The sequence below is a fragment of the Hemicordylus capensis genome, chromosome 5 (assembly GCF_027244095.1).
Source record: "Hemicordylus capensis ecotype Gifberg chromosome 5, rHemCap1.1.pri, whole genome shotgun sequence".
NCBI classification, from domain to species: domain Eukaryota; kingdom Metazoa; phylum Chordata; class Lepidosauria; order Squamata; family Cordylidae; genus Hemicordylus; species Hemicordylus capensis.
In genome coordinates this window covers 25,911,231-25,929,508 of record NC_069661.1, presented here as the reverse complement: position 1 = coordinate 25,929,508, position 18,278 = coordinate 25,911,231, and the positions used below count along the sequence as shown (strand labels likewise).

Here is an 18,278-nt window from a genome sequence, read left to right as displayed (position 1 = left end):
AGACCACATGGCCCAACGGCAGATATGTAAAACCGTGGGTGCCGGACCATGGATGATGAGGGCCACCTGTATAGGTGATAAAGATGAAATTGCTGCAAACAGAAATGGACTTTTGTCAAGGACTGTAAGAAGGATGGGTTGGAAATACCTTCTTAATTGTATCCAGCATAGATCTCCCTCCTTGCCACGGTTTAGAGTTCTTCCGAATGCATGTCAGACTAGCCATGCTGTGCCACTTTCGGTCCTCCAGCTTCTTATGGAAAGCATGTGCCAGCAAAAGTACAGTATCATATATGTACAGGTTGGTAATCTATCAGAAAGATTTAAAAATTATTGTAAGTCCCTAGCACACACATACTGGCAAAATACATAAGTGGTTTGTCCCAACTGTCATGACTCAAATTTTCAATAATTCAAATACAACATCACCAGGCATGCCTGCCTTGCATTTTTGGGAACCAGTTGGGTCTAGGAGAGTGCATATCATTATTAGTAAATACAGTTTGCATTCTGTGAGCAGTGATATGTTCCTGGCTGCCACTGGAGATCCCCCATTTGCTCACTGAAGAGATATAATGCAAGCATGTGAAGAGGGAAATTCTAAATTCTAAACATGTATGACTTCTTGGTGAGTTTCTCAATTGATTGACTGACAAATCTGTTGCATTTCAAAACATTCCTGGCTGTTACTGGATTCCACCCCCACCCCCCCAATTTCAAAATATTGTGAAAGAGAGCAAAAAGGAATATTCTACACCTTTCCATTCTAATGCATATGTGGCTTGCCTTATTTTCAGACTGATGTTTCTGGCTGACATTACAAACTAACCCTCCCACAATCAGAGGCAGGTATGCACGTTCAAACGCTCAACACTATCCAATAGGTGTCTTCTCTTTCTCTATGCTGGAATGCTAGCTGGTATTGTAATGAAGAATACAAAATAATAATTTTGACCATTAGATATTAAAATGTCCCATGTTCGGACTACAGGAAAGGTCACACAATATGTTATTTTAAGGACATGCTATGCAAAACTTCTTTGTTTTTTACAGTTAAACAGTCAGATTAGCTACCATAAATCAAGACTGTAGAGAGGGTAAGGGGACTGTAACGCACCCGCTCCACTGCAGTCCCTATATGAATCAGAATCCCCCATAGTTGCCATGTGCTGATCTGGTTGCTAAAGTGGCTAGCCAGCCCACCCACCCCACCAACCATTCTGATCGGTAACCATTTAACATTTAGAACACACACACACACACACACACACACACACACACACACACACACGCAAAGCACCCACTTACAGTAATGTGTTGACCCTAAATGTGCATTCAGTTTCAGCTTTCTAGTTGGCACAGAAGTATCTTCACCGTTATGAAGTGCAATATCTGTCCTTGATTTTTTCAGATATTTTTGTAGCAGTGAAAACTAGATTCTAGATAGTAAAGAACTACTGGTGTTGTTCACACAATCAAAAACTGTGTTCTACCTGGGTTTTGGAGCTGGGTGCACTCCCAATTTTCGGTTGTGTGGAAGCAAGGTCAAAGCAAAACCTGGGTAGACGTGATTGTGTGGAAGCAAGGTAGGAGGCAAAGCTAGGTATCTTCCTACCTTGCTTCCACATAACCAAAACCTGGGAGTGCACACAACTCCAAAACCTGGGTAGAACACAGTTTTTGACCTCTTAGAAATACAAACATTTTACAGTAGTCCAAAAACACAGTTGTTGATTGTGTGAATGACCTCTGAGTGTGAATGAATGAATCAGTCACAGTCAGCAACTACGTATATAGGATAGGTTTGTTATTGCAAATCTGCTCATGAATTCCACAGGTCTCTCTACCATCGCACATCTTGGTGAGTGGCTCTTTGTGAGTGATATTTGGGGTGACCAAGGTGGTTGTAGGAAGGTACAGAGGTATGATTGGGACTATAAAGAAAACCTTTGGGGCTGAGTTAAGCTCCTCAAGTGCCAATCACCCATCTCTGCCCTAAATCTTTACTGAAAATTAAAGTAAAAAAATTGTAAAAGCTAATCTTTGAAAACTTCATTCATAGATCTGTTGGTTAAAGCAGTACAACTCATCATTTTAAACCTTACATTTTATTTATTTGAAATTCCAGCTTATATAACACAGCCTCATTCCACCTGTAATTGGCAAGGCCATAAATATGGAGATAAAGCCTGAAGAATTTAAATACTTGCATTGTTTGGAATTTGCTTTGACATGTGGCTTTAGAAGTCTTAAAAGTGAATCCCTTAAATCAAGGCTTGAAAAACACTTCAGATTTTTAGATGCCCTCTTGAATAGTAACACAGCAGAGAAGGGTCATTAGAAAGAAAAACCCACAGAGAATAAGATACTGAATTTAGTACCCCAGCTTCCACTGTCATCATTTTCTGACAGACTGAAATCTTTTTAAAAATGTAGCCTCCTTAAAATTATGTCGGAGGAATATGGAGACTTCATTACTGTTCATATTGATGTATATACTTGTTAATTTAGGAGCAATTTTGTGATGCATCTATCAGATGTTAATAAGACTCCAGAGAACAGAGATCAGCAAACACTAAACAGATATTTTAAGCCTTTACCAATAATGCAGATGAATACATATAGCATTTCCAGTCACCAATAATTCATCTATAAGTTAATTCCTGCATCTCCAGACTCTCTTCCTGCAACCTCAGAAGAATACTGCATCAATCATAGCAGCCCCAGATACATGTTATATGGTGGCTACTAAAAGATTGCTTTATGTATTTATTGCTCTCACACCTAATCACAACAGATTTCTTAATGCACGGTATAATTCAAATGTTGATACTGATTTATTGAATGTTTCTCAGAAGCTGCAGGGGTGAGCTGCAGGGCGAGGGAGGAGAATAACAAAGTATTTTCCTATTCTGAAAACTTGAGAAATGTGTGTAGGTCAATCTTGCAGTGATCGTATACAAAAATCTGGAAGAAAATGGTACACATAGTAGAATTAAGTTGTAAGAGGTGTAAGTGGCATGAAGATGGGATTACTGATAATCTTTCAATTTAAAAAATGCAGGCCAGGAGCAGAAGGAGGCCAGTTGCAGCCTGGGTTCTGCCGTCACCCCCTAGTTCCGGTCCCCTGTGTCTGATGTCAGTTATCTTCCAAATGGGGCCATGCGGTCCTGTTTGAGAGTTAAATCGGCCAGTGCAGAGTTTGCAGCATGGTCAGGAGTGGCTCTTCCTGCCTTTAAAAGGCAGATGCAGGGGGCATTTGACGTCAGATGTGGGGGGCATGTCAGGGCTGCAAGGAGCGGCCCCTGAGGGGCAGTGGCCCATGTTCTTTGAACCCATCCGCTCAATGGTGGCTCTGCCCCTGATGCTGGCCAATGTCATAAGAACATCCCTGTTGGATCAAGCCCAAGGCCTATCTATTCCAGATGCTCTATCACACAGTGGCCCACCAGATGCCTCTGAGAAGACCACAGGCAAGAGATGAGGGCATGCCCTCTCTCTTGCTGTTGCTTACCTGCAACTGGTATTTAGAGGCATCTTGCTTCTGATGCTGGAGGTGGCCTATAGCCACCAGTCTAGTAGCTATTGATAGACCTGTCTTCCATGTCCTGTTCCAGTTGGACTGAGAGATAGCAGCATACTGAGTAAAGTCAGTAACGGATGGACCAGGAACAAAAGTCTGCATGGATGTTGCTCGTGAAACACTTTTCCTGCCCAGCTCCTTGTCTCTAGGCTTTAGCTCTAGCTACTTTTTTGGATGTTGCCACCTAATGGCGCAGCGGGGAAGTAACTTGCCTAGGGAGCAAGAAGTTGCTGGTTCGAATCCCCGCTGGTATGTTTCCTAGACTATGGGAAACACCTATATCGGGCACCAGCGATCTAGGAAGATGCTGAAAGGCATCATCTCATACTGCATGAGAAATGGCAATGGTAAACCCCTCCTGTATTCTACCAAAGAATACCACATTGCTCAGTGGTTGTCAGGAGTCCACACCAACTCAGTGGCACAACTTTACTTACTTACTTTGTTGGACAGCTCCCTTGCTGTCTCAACCACCTGACTCAAAGCTCTGTGCCCTTCTGGATAGCTCCTCTGCCTCACCAGCAGATGGGAAATCAGTCTTACAGTTCCCATATTAGAAGAAATGGGTTCTCTCTTCTGCGTCACATTTTACATTAACCTTCTCAGTCCAGAACTCTCTTCTTTTACTCTGTAAGCACACTGATAGTACTATGTCAGATGCAACTGGTGAAGATGGGACTGAGGGGGTGGAGGGTGGGGCAGGTAGGCACGAAATTCGCTACAGCTGTGTCGCTCCACTCTCTTTTCCTGCTCCACCGTGGCTCCCTCTTCTTCTCTCTTCTCTTGCCATGACTTTAATTTGAGCCGTGTATGCTGGACATTCACCAGGTGAACTAGCTGCAATCTGACGAGGGGAGAGTGATGCAGCTGTGGCCAGTTCTGCACCTGCCTGTCCCACTCTCTGCTGCCCCCACCTGGCCCCAGTCTCACCGACCCACACTGTACTATACAGGTGAAACTCGGAAAATTAGAATATCATGCAAAAGTCCATTAATTTCAGTAATGCAAATTAAAAGGTGAAACTGATATATGAGACAGACACATTACATGCAAAGCGAGATAAGTCAAGCCTTAATTTGTTATAATTGTGATGATCATGGCGTACAGCTCATGAAAACCCCAAATCCACAATCTCAGAAAATTAGAATATTACATGGAACCAAGAAGACAAGGATTGAAGAAAAGAACAATATCGGACCTCTGAAAAGTATACAGTATACAGTGCTTGATTGGCCAGCAAACTCGCCTGAACTGACCCCATAGAGAAACTATGGGGCATTGCCAAGAGAAGGATGAGAGACATGAGACCAAACAATGCAGAATTGTTGAAGGCCGCTAATGAAGCATCCTGGTCTTCCATAATACCTCATCAGTGCCACAGGCTGAGAGCATCCATGCCACGCCGCATTGAGGCAGTAATTGCTGCAAAAGGGGCCCAAACCAAGTACTGAATACATATGCATGCTTATACTTTTCAGAGGTCCGATATTGTTCTATTCTTCAATCCTTGTCTTCTTGGTTCCATGTAATATTCTAATTTTCTGAGATTGTGGATTTGGGGTTTTCATGAGCTGTACGCCATGATCATCACAATTATAACAAATTAAGGCTTGACTTATCTCGCTTTGCATGTAATGCATCTGTCTCATATATCAGTTTCACCTTTTAATTTGCATTACTGAAATTAATGGACTTTTGCACAATATTCTAATTTTCCGAGTTTCACCTGTATTTCAACATTTATTTATTTAAAGTACACACACCCTATCTTTCAGGATAAGGTCTTCACAACAATAATTAACATCAAACAATAATAGGAGAGTTAAAAAGTAATAAAACACCAATAACATTATATAAATGTTAAGGCTTGGGTCCAGGGTACTTAAGAGAGCGCATTCTTTGTCATGAACCCTATCACCTCTGAAGATCATCTGGAGGGGTCTGGTTACAATTTCCACCGGCTTGTTTGGTGGCAACCTGGGACTGGGGCTTCTCTGTGGCTGCCCTGGGGCTCTGGAATATTCTCCCTGTTGAAATAAGAGTACCTCCTTCTCCGTTTGTTTTTAGGAAGACCCTCAAGATGTACCTGTTTTCTCAGGCTTTTAATTGCAATTTTAAAATAATTTAATGTATTTTTATCTTCTGAGATTGTTTTATTTGTTTTGTGAATTTTAACTGCTTTTATATTTTACATGTGCTGTGTTTTTAACTTTGCTAGAGATGCATATATCAGGCAGAACAGAAAAATGATAGATAGATAGATAGATAGATAGATAGATAGATAGATAGATAGATAGATAGATAAAAATGATAGCATACACAAATGCTCCAAAAAGAGCATTTTTGGAAATGCAAAATCATAGATCTAGAAGTTTGTTACATGTTGCTTCTAACATTTACTCTAGATGGTCATTGTTCAAGTTCAAAGAATAGGCTATTAAACCAAAACAATATTGGTGAAAAACAGGCTCGATTTTGCAAAGGAAATTCCATATTTGATCATTGTTTTGTTCTTGATAATCTAGTCTGGAAATATGAGATTTATTCTGCACAAATATTTTGTGTCACACTCATAGACTTCACTTCAGCTTTGCTTTCACAGAAAGGTGAAGGCTGTGGTTTAAATAATTCTACCATTGATAACATGATATTGGTCCTAATTTAAAATCTTTACATACTCAGAATTTAGAGTACCCATGTGTGAATTACATCAAAAGAGCTCTCAAAAGTCTTCATTTTTCATCCTCAGTTGCGGATTAATAAATCTCTGTATTGTTATATGCTGATGGTAGAGCTTTATTTCCACAACCAAGTAGTATGAGGTACCTTCACAGGGATTTAGGGGTGGTTTTGTTTTGTTGTTGTTTAAAAGAACATCTGTCCCTAAATTATACTAGAGCTAACACCTCTGTCTTCACCAGGCAGCCCAGAGTTCATAAATGGAACATTAGCAATACTTATATGGAACAGATTAAGAACTTTGAATAATTAGGCATTCAGTTTCAGGGGAAAGGTGCCTAATCTGGATATACCTTTAGAAACAGCAAGGCTTCAAACATTCAGAGAGAACAAATCTTGTTCTAAGCTTGGCATGGCTGGTGAGGAAGCAACCTTGGGCTTCCAAATTTAAAATATTGTATGGGGAGATTGCTTCCCATTTGCTTTATGGGGCTGAAGTATGAGGCAGGACAGAGCTGCATGATGGAGCCCAGCACATTGGAGATGAAGAAAAACAATTTTTGAAGCCATTTTACAAGTTAACATAGCGCAACAAAGCTGCCTTATACGGAGTCAAGCCATTGGTCTATCTAGCTCAGTATTGTCTACACTGACTGGCAGCAGCTCTCCAAGATTTTAGGCAGGAGTCTCTCCTAGCCCTACCTGGACATGACAGGAAGTGAACCCGGGACCTTCTGCATGCATGCTCTTCTCTAAGGGGAATATCTCCAAGTACTCACATGTAGTCCCTCATCCAAATGCAAACCAAGGCCCTGCTTAGCAGAGATGACCATTACTGCTACCACAAAACTATCTTGTGCTATGACCTGAGCTGAGACTGGAGCCAACATTCTCAAATCTTGATTGCATGACTCTGTGGTAACATATTCGTGGAAATGGCAGCACATGATCAACCAAAGGTTATTTTTTAAAAGAGTGTTCTGGAGCCAATTTCCAAAGACATTGAGAGCATCTGTGCCATGAAATGTGATGTTGCTATGTTAAAATATGGCCTGAATGCTGAGGCCAGCAGATTTGTCCAAGAAGATCATTAACATGAGTATTAAAGGGATTAATGCACAGGCAGACATGGACTATTTGCATAACATGCAGATTTCTTAATAGCATTGGATCATCATGTTTTTGAGTGCTCACTCTCTCAGGCTGAGGGGGAGTGGATGCCATTTGCAGCCAAGATCATAGCCAAGCACTCACCATTTGGGGTAGTATACAAGATACCCACAGCCCAGGTTATTAACTGGACTACAAATTGATGACTGCCATTTACAGCCAAGATGGTGGAAAACTTAGGCAGTACACAAGCTTGCTGCAGCCCTAAAGAGTGCTTGTATATTGAGACAAGCAAAAATACATATACTAACAGACTGAAAAAGAGAATGTTGTGGCTGATCAACAGAAGATGGTGAGTAATGTAAATTACCTTCTTTTCCAATTTGCTATTTGCATATACATGATTCCTGTAACTGGGGAAAAAGCAGCTTGGGGATGTCCATGATTCACACTGGAAAAACAGTAGGCTAGTTCAAATTTCCTCTGAAATTCCTCCCCCAACGTTCCCTCTGAAAAACTGATAAAATGCCCTCTGCTTTTACAGCCTGCAAATGGGGCGTACTTGCAGGAGTTTGTGTTTCACCTATGGATAATATACATTGTAAATCTACAACTAACAGATGGCTGGTATAGCACTTTGTAATCAGAAGCTACCTCCATGTTTTGGGAGAAAGGATCCTTAGGATCACACAGTGATGAAGAAATACGGTGGTTCCCACGGAAACAACGCTGACTTATGTTCTGTGGCACTGGAAAAGTCTGCCGAACAATAGTTAACCTTCCAATTGATTTTCTCACCAGCTCCTGTACATCTGCATCATTTATCTCCTGCAAGGAAAGACACAAAAGTTATGGAGAAAATGTAAGGTGTCACCAACACTTTATAAACGAAAATATATGCTGTAAAGTGCAGAGGTATCCCATCATTAATGCATTTATTCAGAAACAAGACTGCATGTAGACCCATTAAAATAACATCCCACTGCTGTACTCAGCATAAATGGTCATTGTTTTACATTGAAGCCTGCAGGCATGAGTGACCCAAGGGAGGGGGAAAATCACCCAGGAGCTTATTTGCCTGTCATGCTCTCAAAGACATAAAGGTCAAAGAAGGAAAATGAGCATCAAAGATAAGCTGGCCCTGGGTGCTTGGGATTTATAGCCTTTTCTGAGGCTGCAGCAATGGTTACAGTCTTGGTCAGAGACTCAGAAAAGACTACAAATTCCAGGAGCCCCTCTGCCATTTCCTGGGATTCCATGGGGAAAGGTATAAAGCTGTCCTTTTGAAAGTCAAGTCATGGAACATGGCTGCATGCTCCCTTACAGTGGGGAGTGAAGAGAAATACTAGAGTATTTTCTCCTTATCCCTGTGAGGGACAAGGCAAAACTGACCCTTCCCAACTACTGAAGGGTTCAGCTTGAAAGAAAATGGGCAGAGGCAAATCAGGGGCCCTTCATAAGTTCCAAAGTGGTCCCAAAGCAAAGCAGCCCCACTTTGCACAGACCTCATTCCTATGGCATTGCCAGTTGTGTCTCTGATTAGGATAGAATTTTTAACCATATAAAATGTTTTAACCTAAGCAATTAACCCATACTCATGTGAGGAAAGCAAATAACTACTGTTATGTATTACTATTTAGTATTAAATACTCACTGTTCATACAATAAAGCCTAATCAAAGCAAAACTAAACTCTGAAAAGCTCTGAAATGCTAAATTCTAAAAAGTCTACTTTACTGTAGACTTTTCTACTGTAATTAATAACTACTTTAATTAAGTAGATATATGTTAATATACTCAAAATGTCCAGAGCAACTGAGTCAAGACTCAGGTTTAACTCTGTTATTACTTCATTTCTTTAATGGTCCTACAAAGAAAATGCTGAGACCCATGAATTTTAAACATCAATCTTCCTGACTACAGTAAACCTATTTTATTCTCTTTTGTAGCTTGCCATAGATTTTGAAGCCATCTGTTATTTATGTTCTTTATGAAATATAGATTTTTCTGCAAACAAAATAACACCTGGCATCAGCTGTGTCCAGTGTAATATCCTGCATTTCTGGTCGATTAATCCTTAATGTACCATAGAAAATGGTTTCTCTCAGCTTACGATGCCGTCTTATCATTTAGTCTGTATCATTTCACTAGCTACAAAAGGGAGGAAAAGTTGCTATCTTTTACAAAATGGAAACAATTTTTAATACACCTCCAATGTAATTAGAGACAGGCGTGTAAAAGAATCTTATTAACTTCATTCTGAGCCACAGTTTTTATTCAGTTGGAGAAAGGGTGGCTAAGTTTGATGCAGATCATTCTTTGTTGATGGTGGCTTTCTGTTGCACATCTTGGACTCATCCAGAAATGCTCACATGCCAAGTCGAGTTGCGTATGTAGTTCTGCATGTCAGACTGTGGAATAGGTACAGTGATAGGTAGCCTTTGGCACCAGACCAGTGATAGGTAGCCTTTGGCACCAGAACCTAGCATCTGCGTCACAAACCTTTGCATATGTGGAGAAACATCAGTGGACTCCTGTCCCTTTGTTGAATCGCCCCCCCCCTGCACTTTTACCATGCACAGCCTGAACCTGTGTGGCCATGTGTGCATGAGACAATTGCTCTCAACCTCACCGCACAGGGCAGAAGATCAATGAATGGGGGTGTTTGCCTCTGCAGTAACTGAGAAGCTGTCAGATTATTTAGAGCCGCGACATATCATACTCACATGACCACACTGCACTGCCAAGTTCTATTTCCTAAGAAGTTTTGACTTCTAGCTGCGCAAACATTTATCATGGTGTCTCTCCCCAAAAGCACAGCACGCTGTTTCTTCAGCATTCAGCAGTTTTGTGCATTTTAATTAGAATTCACAGTTTTTATTTTCTTCTGTTTCCTTTAGGCAGTTGCTGCCCCTTGGAAATATTGTGTGTTTTACAAACACTACCTGGAGACTAAAAATACAGTGGAAACAAGGTCCAAACAAGTATGGGTGACATACTGTGACTGTTATGAGGCATTGAGGCTGTTCTCATGGGCAAACTAAGCTGGGTTAGGGATGCCCACTTTGGGTTTGGCTTGCGTGAGAACCACCGAGATCATGCCCGATTCCGGAGGAGCAGCGCCACCTAGCCCTGCTGCTTACCACAGCTGTTAGCCAAGGTTAAGGGAGCAAACACTCCCTTACCCTGGGCTAACTGCCATAGCTAACTGCAATGTGAAGCCCCAGTAGACACAGAGATGAGCGCCTAGCAAGCTTGTCTCTCGAGGGAATCCTCTAATGCAATGCATGCGTCACGCACTGCATTGTGGGATTCAGAGTCCAGAACAACAAGTTCTGGCCCCGGATCCCTCTGCCCTGCTCTATGCTTCACGGAGCAGGGCTGCTTGTGTGGGAACGCAGAGTGCACTCCCACCATCAATCCCTTGGTCATCTGTGGGGCAGGTAAGCTTTTTGGAGCCTCACCCACCCCGCCCACCTGCTCTCAGCGATCATGAAAACCACCCCATTATATGTAGCACACAGAACAGATTCACAAGTGCAGCATTTTAGTATATGTGGATTATGTGGATGTATTTTTCCCCCTTTATACCTGAAATTAAAATTTAAAATGCAACTTCTGCTTTATCTGCCGTTTTCTCTAGGGACCCACTGAAAATAAAGAATCTATCGTTGATATATTAAAAAAGACCAGTCAACTAAATTATAGGATGCTTTCGATACACACAGCTGCCTTAAGACAAGTGCTGAGCCCAAATTACCAACTGTTTTTATGGAGACGTTCTGTACTGTGCTAAAAGAACTGCTCTCTTTTTGACAATTTTTGGCACTGCTTATGAAAAGATACTCTCTCTTTTGTCATCTATATTGCTCTCACTTGCCCCCAGCAATATTACAACTTAGGTAATCTGTAGTTTCGTGAAGTCATCCTGTTCACTGTGTGATCCTGATAGGTTGTGATCACAAGACTAATTCAGAGAGAAGGAGGAAGGGGCAGTTATTGATTGATTGACTGACTGACTGATTGATTGATTAAGTGCCATCAAGTCGGTATCGACTCTTAGCGACCACATAGATAGGAGCAGTTATAACGGGGAAGTATTGCTGAACAAAATCAAGAAAGGTAAATATTTGCACAGAGTGTACCACAAAAAAATCCTCATAACTGCTAGTTCCTTTGCTGAAAAGTTGAAACTGAAGAATATTTGGCAAGCATTACTAAATAAAATAATAAATAAAAACTGAAAATTGGCTAGAACACTGCCCTTTAGCCAGCACAAAGTCTTTCTCAGCCTGTTTGTATTCTATCCAGTGAAGTTATTCTCACGATCAGTGGAAAGCAGGCTAAGGGAGCTTAGCCCGCTTTCCACAGACCGTGGGAACCACCAGGCTTGCAGGCGAGCCGTTTCCCCAGAGCAGGTAACCCGCTTAAATACCCCTCCCCTTAGCCCAGGTGAGTGGAGCGAGCGCTCCGCTAACCCGGATTTTTCGATTGTGTGTTGCCGCGCTGCAGCTCTGTGCCATGGCAACACACAAGGAGACCCCCGTTGGGAGGCTGCAAGCAGCCTCCCAGGCTCGGGGGTCTCTTCAGCATGCCCCGTGAGCTCACGTGGGGCATCCTGGAACTTCCAAGGGCCACATGGCCCCTGATCCCCACAGCCCCCGCCGGCTCCGTGACAGAGCCAGCAGTCATGTGGGCATCCAATCCGGCTGCCCAGGGCTGCAGCCTTGATTGTCTGTGGGGAGAGCAGGCTAAGCCTGCTTTCCCCGCAGAACCCCCTCCGGCAGGTCTCACTGATCATGAGATTCTCCTCAGTAGCTTGAATGTTTTGTTGCTTAGAAGTTTGTCCCAGTGGGGATCCTGTAGAGAGGGGAGGGGAGGGGAGGGGTCAGAAAGGAAAAGGAGAAAATGGAGTTGTTTCTGAATAAACTCTTAGTTAAATCTGTATAAGATTACTTTGTGTTTGTGAGGGAAGCAGCTATAAAACACCACCCTACCTGAAGATGCCAGGGATTGAAACTGGGGCTCTCTGCATGCAAAGCAGATGTTCTGTCACTGAGCTGTGGCCCCATCCCAGGCTAATTCAATTAATTCAGCTAAAGGACACCCAAAAACCAAAATGAGATTTCCACCTTTCCTACAGACTCCCTTTCCTCTTCACCTCTGAGGTCTGACCATTTGACAGATACCTTAGCCAGACTAGCATGTGGCTTTGCATCTTCAGTTTGCCTCCCTATGTCCTGGTTCCAATTGTTCCATAACCCTGTTTTCCTGATCCTCCTTGCCATTTCCTTCCTTTTCATTCTGGACAGCTAGCTTCCCCCCATCTCTGGTTCCCAGCCATGGTAGCATCGAACTTGCCTTACCCTTACTGAATTGTTTCCCAGTTGTTGCCAGGTTTAAGTTCTATATGTCTCCAACCTTGATGACCTTTGCTGTTGCTCTTCTGTCTCCCCAGCCTTTGGCCACTGTCCCTGGTCTGTGGGCCCAGTCCTGCAAGGACTTTACCCTGAATTCCTGACAAAAATAAGTTGGAACTAAAGTGCTGGAGGCTATGCTCAGTGTCAGTCAATAAAGAACAGAGTACTTTATCAGTGTCTTTTGTAATTTTATACTTCCACTAGTATCCAGATGTGGCCACTGCCATAGAGCAAATCCTTGACAGACTATTCATCTCTCCCAGATCAGCAGGTCTGTTTACCATCGGGCTGCCTCAGAGGTAGTTTATCTTTGAAGAATGGAAAAAAATTCAGGGGAAACAATGTTGAAGTCCTATCCACATTTTCTCTTATTCTATATCTCGCTACCTCACCATATGCTTTTCTAAAACTTGTAAAAGATAAAGAAAGAAAAATGTGATCTGCTTGAAGAACCTGCATGGAAAATCCTGTTTTTATTCACATTGATCTGGGAGGATAGATTAGTACTAAAGTGACTGATTGCTCCTAAGAAATGGAGCAATTTCATACACACAGCCTTTAAAAGAAATAGGATTAAAAAAAAAAATCACAGTGCTCCAACATACAGCAGTTGAGCACTTACACAATATATTACAATGGCAAGTAATGGGCAATATAATCAGGGAAAGGTTTTCAAACATTCTCACATCAGGAAGTGAGCAAATGAAACCATAGAAGTGCATAGCATCAAGATCAGGCATGGGCACCATGTGATCTCCGAAACATTCTCTTTTTGTGGTTTGTACATTCTCATTAAAGTTGCTGATTCTAACAAGTACTGACAAACCGCAAAGGAGTGTGAAAATCTCCGTTTTCAAAATTTAAAATGGCTCTTGTGACTGCAGAAATGGGTTTGAAACTTGTGATGGGCAACATGCAGCCCAAGGGTCTTTCCTTTACTCTCCCCCGTGGTGGTGCCTTAGAATCCTGAAAACTCTCTGTGTCTGTTAAAATACAGTAGCAGTTCTGTGGTTTGCCCAGATAGTTTGAAGAGATGATGAATGCAAACAAATTCTAATGCCACTTCCAGTGACCAAGAAAATGCTTGTTCTTTTACTAGTTAGTTAGTAAGTTAGTTAGTTATTCGATTTCTATACCGCCCTTCCAAAAATGGCTCAGGGCAGTTTACACAAAGAAATGATAAATAAAAATAAGATGGAACCCTGTCCCCAAAGGGCTCACAATCTAAAAGAAACATAAGTCAGACACCAGCAACTAGGGATGAGCCCGGACCGGTCCAGAGGCCATTCTGAAGGCCTCCGGACCGGTCCGGACATGAGGGCGGTCTGGCGGTCTGGCACTGGTGTGTGGGGCTCTTTAAGGGCGGGGGAGGGTGTACTTCCCCCCCCATCGCATTTCCCCCGCCTGTGCATTCGTTTCGAAAAGCTTTTGGGGCGGCAGGATACCCCCCTGCCGCCCCTTCCCCCAGTCATTAGCAAAAGGCTTCAAAAAGCCTTCTGCGCGTGCGAACGTCACATGCGCATGTCATGTCTCTGCAATGCACACGCACACGTGACACAGAGACATGACGTGTGCGCGCCCTCCCCTGCCCTTAAAGAGCCCTCCACACCAGTGCTGGACCACAGCTCCGCGGTTCTGTGCACATCCCTACCAGCAACAGTCACTGGAAGTACTCTGCTGGGGGTCAACAGGGCCAGTTACTCTCCCCCTGCTAAATAAAGAGAATCACCACATTAAAAGGTACCTCTTTGCCAAGTTAGCAGGAGTAACAAAGAAAGACTACACGACTACAAAGAAGCAGATGAGCACCTTCTATTTTCCAGAGCCCTCCCAGTCTAATTTTCTAATTGTCTGGAATTTATCGACATTTTCATTGACCAATTTACTGGGGAAGCTTCTTTCTATTTGGCTGTGAAGGCATTGTTACTTGTGGGGACTTCATCACTGATGGAGTTCAACTTCCTCTGATCACCCAGCCTTGGAATGTCCCCACAGCTATAATTCAGCCCAGTTCTGACAAAGGCCAGAGTGCTTGCCAACCACTCAATTTCATAAGAAAACTGAAATATTTTTAATCAGATGCAGACTTAGGTGATCATCATTTATACTTTGATCATTAGAAGCTAAACCATGTACCATAATTTCTGCTAGAAACGCCATGGTGGGTGTGTTTTTAAAAGTTGTTTTTCGCTGGCTGTGGCATTTACGTGCCAATGGAGGTGAAGGAGGTGCCAAGGAAGAGGAGGCGGTGGCCACGGAGGCCGGCAATGGGGCGCAATGAGGACGTTGTTTTGAGGTGGTGCCACAGGCCATGGAGGAGGAGGGGTGGGAGGGGAGCAAGGAGGGTTGAAGAAGAGTCCGTTTTAAGGTGACCCACCACAGCCAATGGAGGAGGAGGGTTGGAAGAGGAGCAAGCTGGGGGAAGAGGAAGGGGGTGGCAGCAGCAGCAAACGAGCTGGCTCAGCCTTCACCACTGAGAAGGAGGTGAGGCATCAGCACAGCATGTCCCTTTGACCAATGAGAGATTCCACATGGTGAAGAGAGTCCGCAAAGCAACAGAGCCCCCACCCCCGGTTTGGCTGTATTTAATTGGTTTAGCTGCAGCGTTTATGGCGATGCAGCGTTTCTGCTGGGCTTCTGCCATTTTTCAGCCTTTTTTCCTTACTGTGGCTTTTACGCCCATGTGGCATTTCTGCTGAAAATTACAGTACATGGAAACAGGCACGTGGATGCACCACAGGTGATTTAAAAATGGGACTTGACAACCTGCATTTATGTTACGAAGTATGTTTTTTCTCCTGCCATGTCCGTTCCTGTATGTAAGAAAGACTTGGGCCCACCTCTCTCAATCTGCGCTTCATCCTTTAATTGAGCCATGGCTTCCCAGAGCATTGTTCCAAAATGCCTTTCAGTCCTACAGCTTAACTCTGGAAGATATGAGGTAGCAATAACTATGTCTGTATGCATATGCAGCAGCATGTGAGTAGAGGCTGGAGATCAAAATGCACCAGAGAGAAAAGGATCACTCCTCTCACTGGCAGATGCAGGTGTCCATCTCTCCCTCCAAGTTGGCTCCTAGAACAATCTACAGAGGAGTGGTGAAGCATCCAGAGTGAATTGAAGGAACCACTTTGAATGGGAATCCTGCAGCCCCAAATCAAAGCAGTTCCCCCAAGCACTGAGGTGGCCCCAGATCAAAGAGGGCTGCTTCACAGATCACTTTCATTTACTTTGCAATAGCCCTGTCTTCCATTGATTTAAGAGTCAAATTAGGGTTGGGTTTTTTTAAAATGTTAAAAGTATACTAAAAAAAAGACAACTGTCCCATCAACAATTCAAAACATTCAGTTCAACAGCTGTAGGGTATAAAATGGCGGGATGTTGTACAGGTTGCCCTTGTTATTCACAGTCCCAGCACCCACAGTTTCTCATATCTGCAGTCAGGCTGTGTACACCCAACCTCGTTATCCACAGTTTTAGAAATAGTGCAAATTCGCCTATCCGCGGTTCCTAGGTGGCCAGAAATGATTTCCAACATCAGTTACCGCCACCATTTTGCTAAACAGACCCATTTTGTGGCTCATTTGTCAAACAACCCCCCCATGAATTTTCATGGGAAATCACTGGAATTGGGGGGCATTACTGACAGTTGGAGACCAGCAGATTATGGTAGGGTGCTTTACTGCTCTTATTTCTGCCTCCTTCCCACTTTTTAAACCATTTTTTGACCCCAGGAACCTAACCCCCCAATTCCCATTAACTCAAGTTCTCATTATCCATGGTTTCATTATCCAAACCATGGATTGTAGCTGAGAATGGAACCCCTGTGGATAATGAAGGCCACCTGTACTAAATACTGCCCCCATGTTCATGTGCATGCATTTATAAACAAGCACACTAGAGAAAAAATGCATCCACCATCCTCAGGGATGTAATTGCTGCAGATACTGAGAAGGGACCTCCGCCCTCTAGAATGGCAACTCTAGTAACTCACATTAACAAAATGTTAACTGCCAAACAGACAAAACTGGAGCAGTGATTTATCAGGAAAGGCACCAGAAAAGAAGGGCTGCCCCTAGTAAATAGGGACAATAAGAACATATGCTTAATTTGCATTCTGCATAACAACTGCATGTTTCCAGCTATGGAATTCGGAACTCCCAGTTGCAGAAGGTGACTTTTAGATTATCTGCTCATGACTTTGCAGCGTAAAAGCATTATGACCCCACTGTAAGGTAGATCTCAGCTTTAAAGCTCAGGTTTCCTGCTGAAAAGACAAACAAGCAGATAGAACCTGATTAAGATAATTTATTGTAGTGTAGTGCAATTAAGACAATCTAATAATTAAACATCAAAGCAGATGTCTGCAGCAATCAAAAACAGATCAAGGAGTATGTACATCATTTCTCCAAACAATACCTGATGCAGAAGACACCCGTAGAAAAGGTACTACAGTATACACTTTTACACACGGGACCAATTATCTCCTCACTTAATTAAGACCAAGTAACATGGTCATAATAAATTACACATAAAAGCACTGAGAAAAGGGAGTGCTTCATCATTCAAGAACAACCTGCTTGAATAATATTCAACCATATTATTATCCTAAGCCAGTAACAAACGATTTTTTTAAAAAAAGTATTGGTGGCTGACATGCTGTGCAACATTCCACGTGCATTTAGTGCCAGGTGAGTAGTGCTGTTTCTTCCTAATGCAAGTTGCGAGAGCACAATCTGAGCAAATGCTGAAGTTGTGAAAGGGGGCTGATGCTATCACATGGTCATTGGAAATAATGGCCATGTGGTCACACAAGTCCCTTGCTCAATTTTGGCATTTCTGCAAGTGTGAGCATTAACAACTTGCATTAGGAAGACAGAGCAGTGCCCACATTGTGCTAAACGCATACAAACCATTGCACATAATGTCAAAATTACGTGCAATGGAGCCAGCGCGATGTAGTGGTTAGAGTGCTGGACTAGGACCGGGGAGACCCGAGTTCAAATCCCCATTCAGCCATGAGACTTGCTGGGTGACTCTGTGCCAGTCACTTCTCTCTCAGCCTAACCTACTTCACAGGGTTGTTGTGAGAAGAAACTCAAGTATGTAGTACACCGCTCAGGGCTCCTTGGAGGAAGAGCGGGATATAAATGTAAAAAATAAATAAAAAATAAATATAAATTAAAAAGCTAATCATCTAACACTCTGAGGCACTTCACATGATCGGTGTAAAGAGCCAGAGGGGGTTCTGCGGGGAGAGCGGGCTTAGCTCCAGATTTAGTGCAAGTGGATAGCATAATGCTGTTGTGCTATCGCAATGTCTGTTTGCAAGCGCTTTGTTAGTCTGGATATCAGCCACAGCACAGCCCTATCCAGCCGTTATTTCCCAAACATTGTACCCACGTACAGCAGTCAATAGCGGGACTGGAAGTCCTGCCCCACCCTGCCACTCATGGATACCTCAGCGTATCATGGAAGCACCACCAT

At 43.0% G+C, this 18,278-nt stretch overlaps 1 protein-coding gene across 8 annotated transcripts in view; it reads right to left on the bottom strand.

Moving 5' to 3' along the window:
- Nucleotides 1–18,278, bottom strand: part of GRID2 (glutamate ionotropic receptor delta type subunit 2) — a 1,329,997-nt gene that overhangs the window by 443,069 nt on the left and 868,650 nt on the right. For all 8 annotated transcript variants that reach the window (XM_053253719.1, XM_053253720.1, XM_053253717.1 and 5 more), the window contains 2 exons: nucleotides 8,027–8,200; nucleotides 149–310 (listed from right to left, as the gene is read on the bottom strand). In XM_053253719.1, coding sequence (XP_053109694.1) covers nucleotides 149–310; nucleotides 8,027–8,200 — 336 coding nt within the window. The remainder of the gene's footprint in view (nucleotides 1–148; nucleotides 311–8,026; nucleotides 8,201–18,278) is intronic.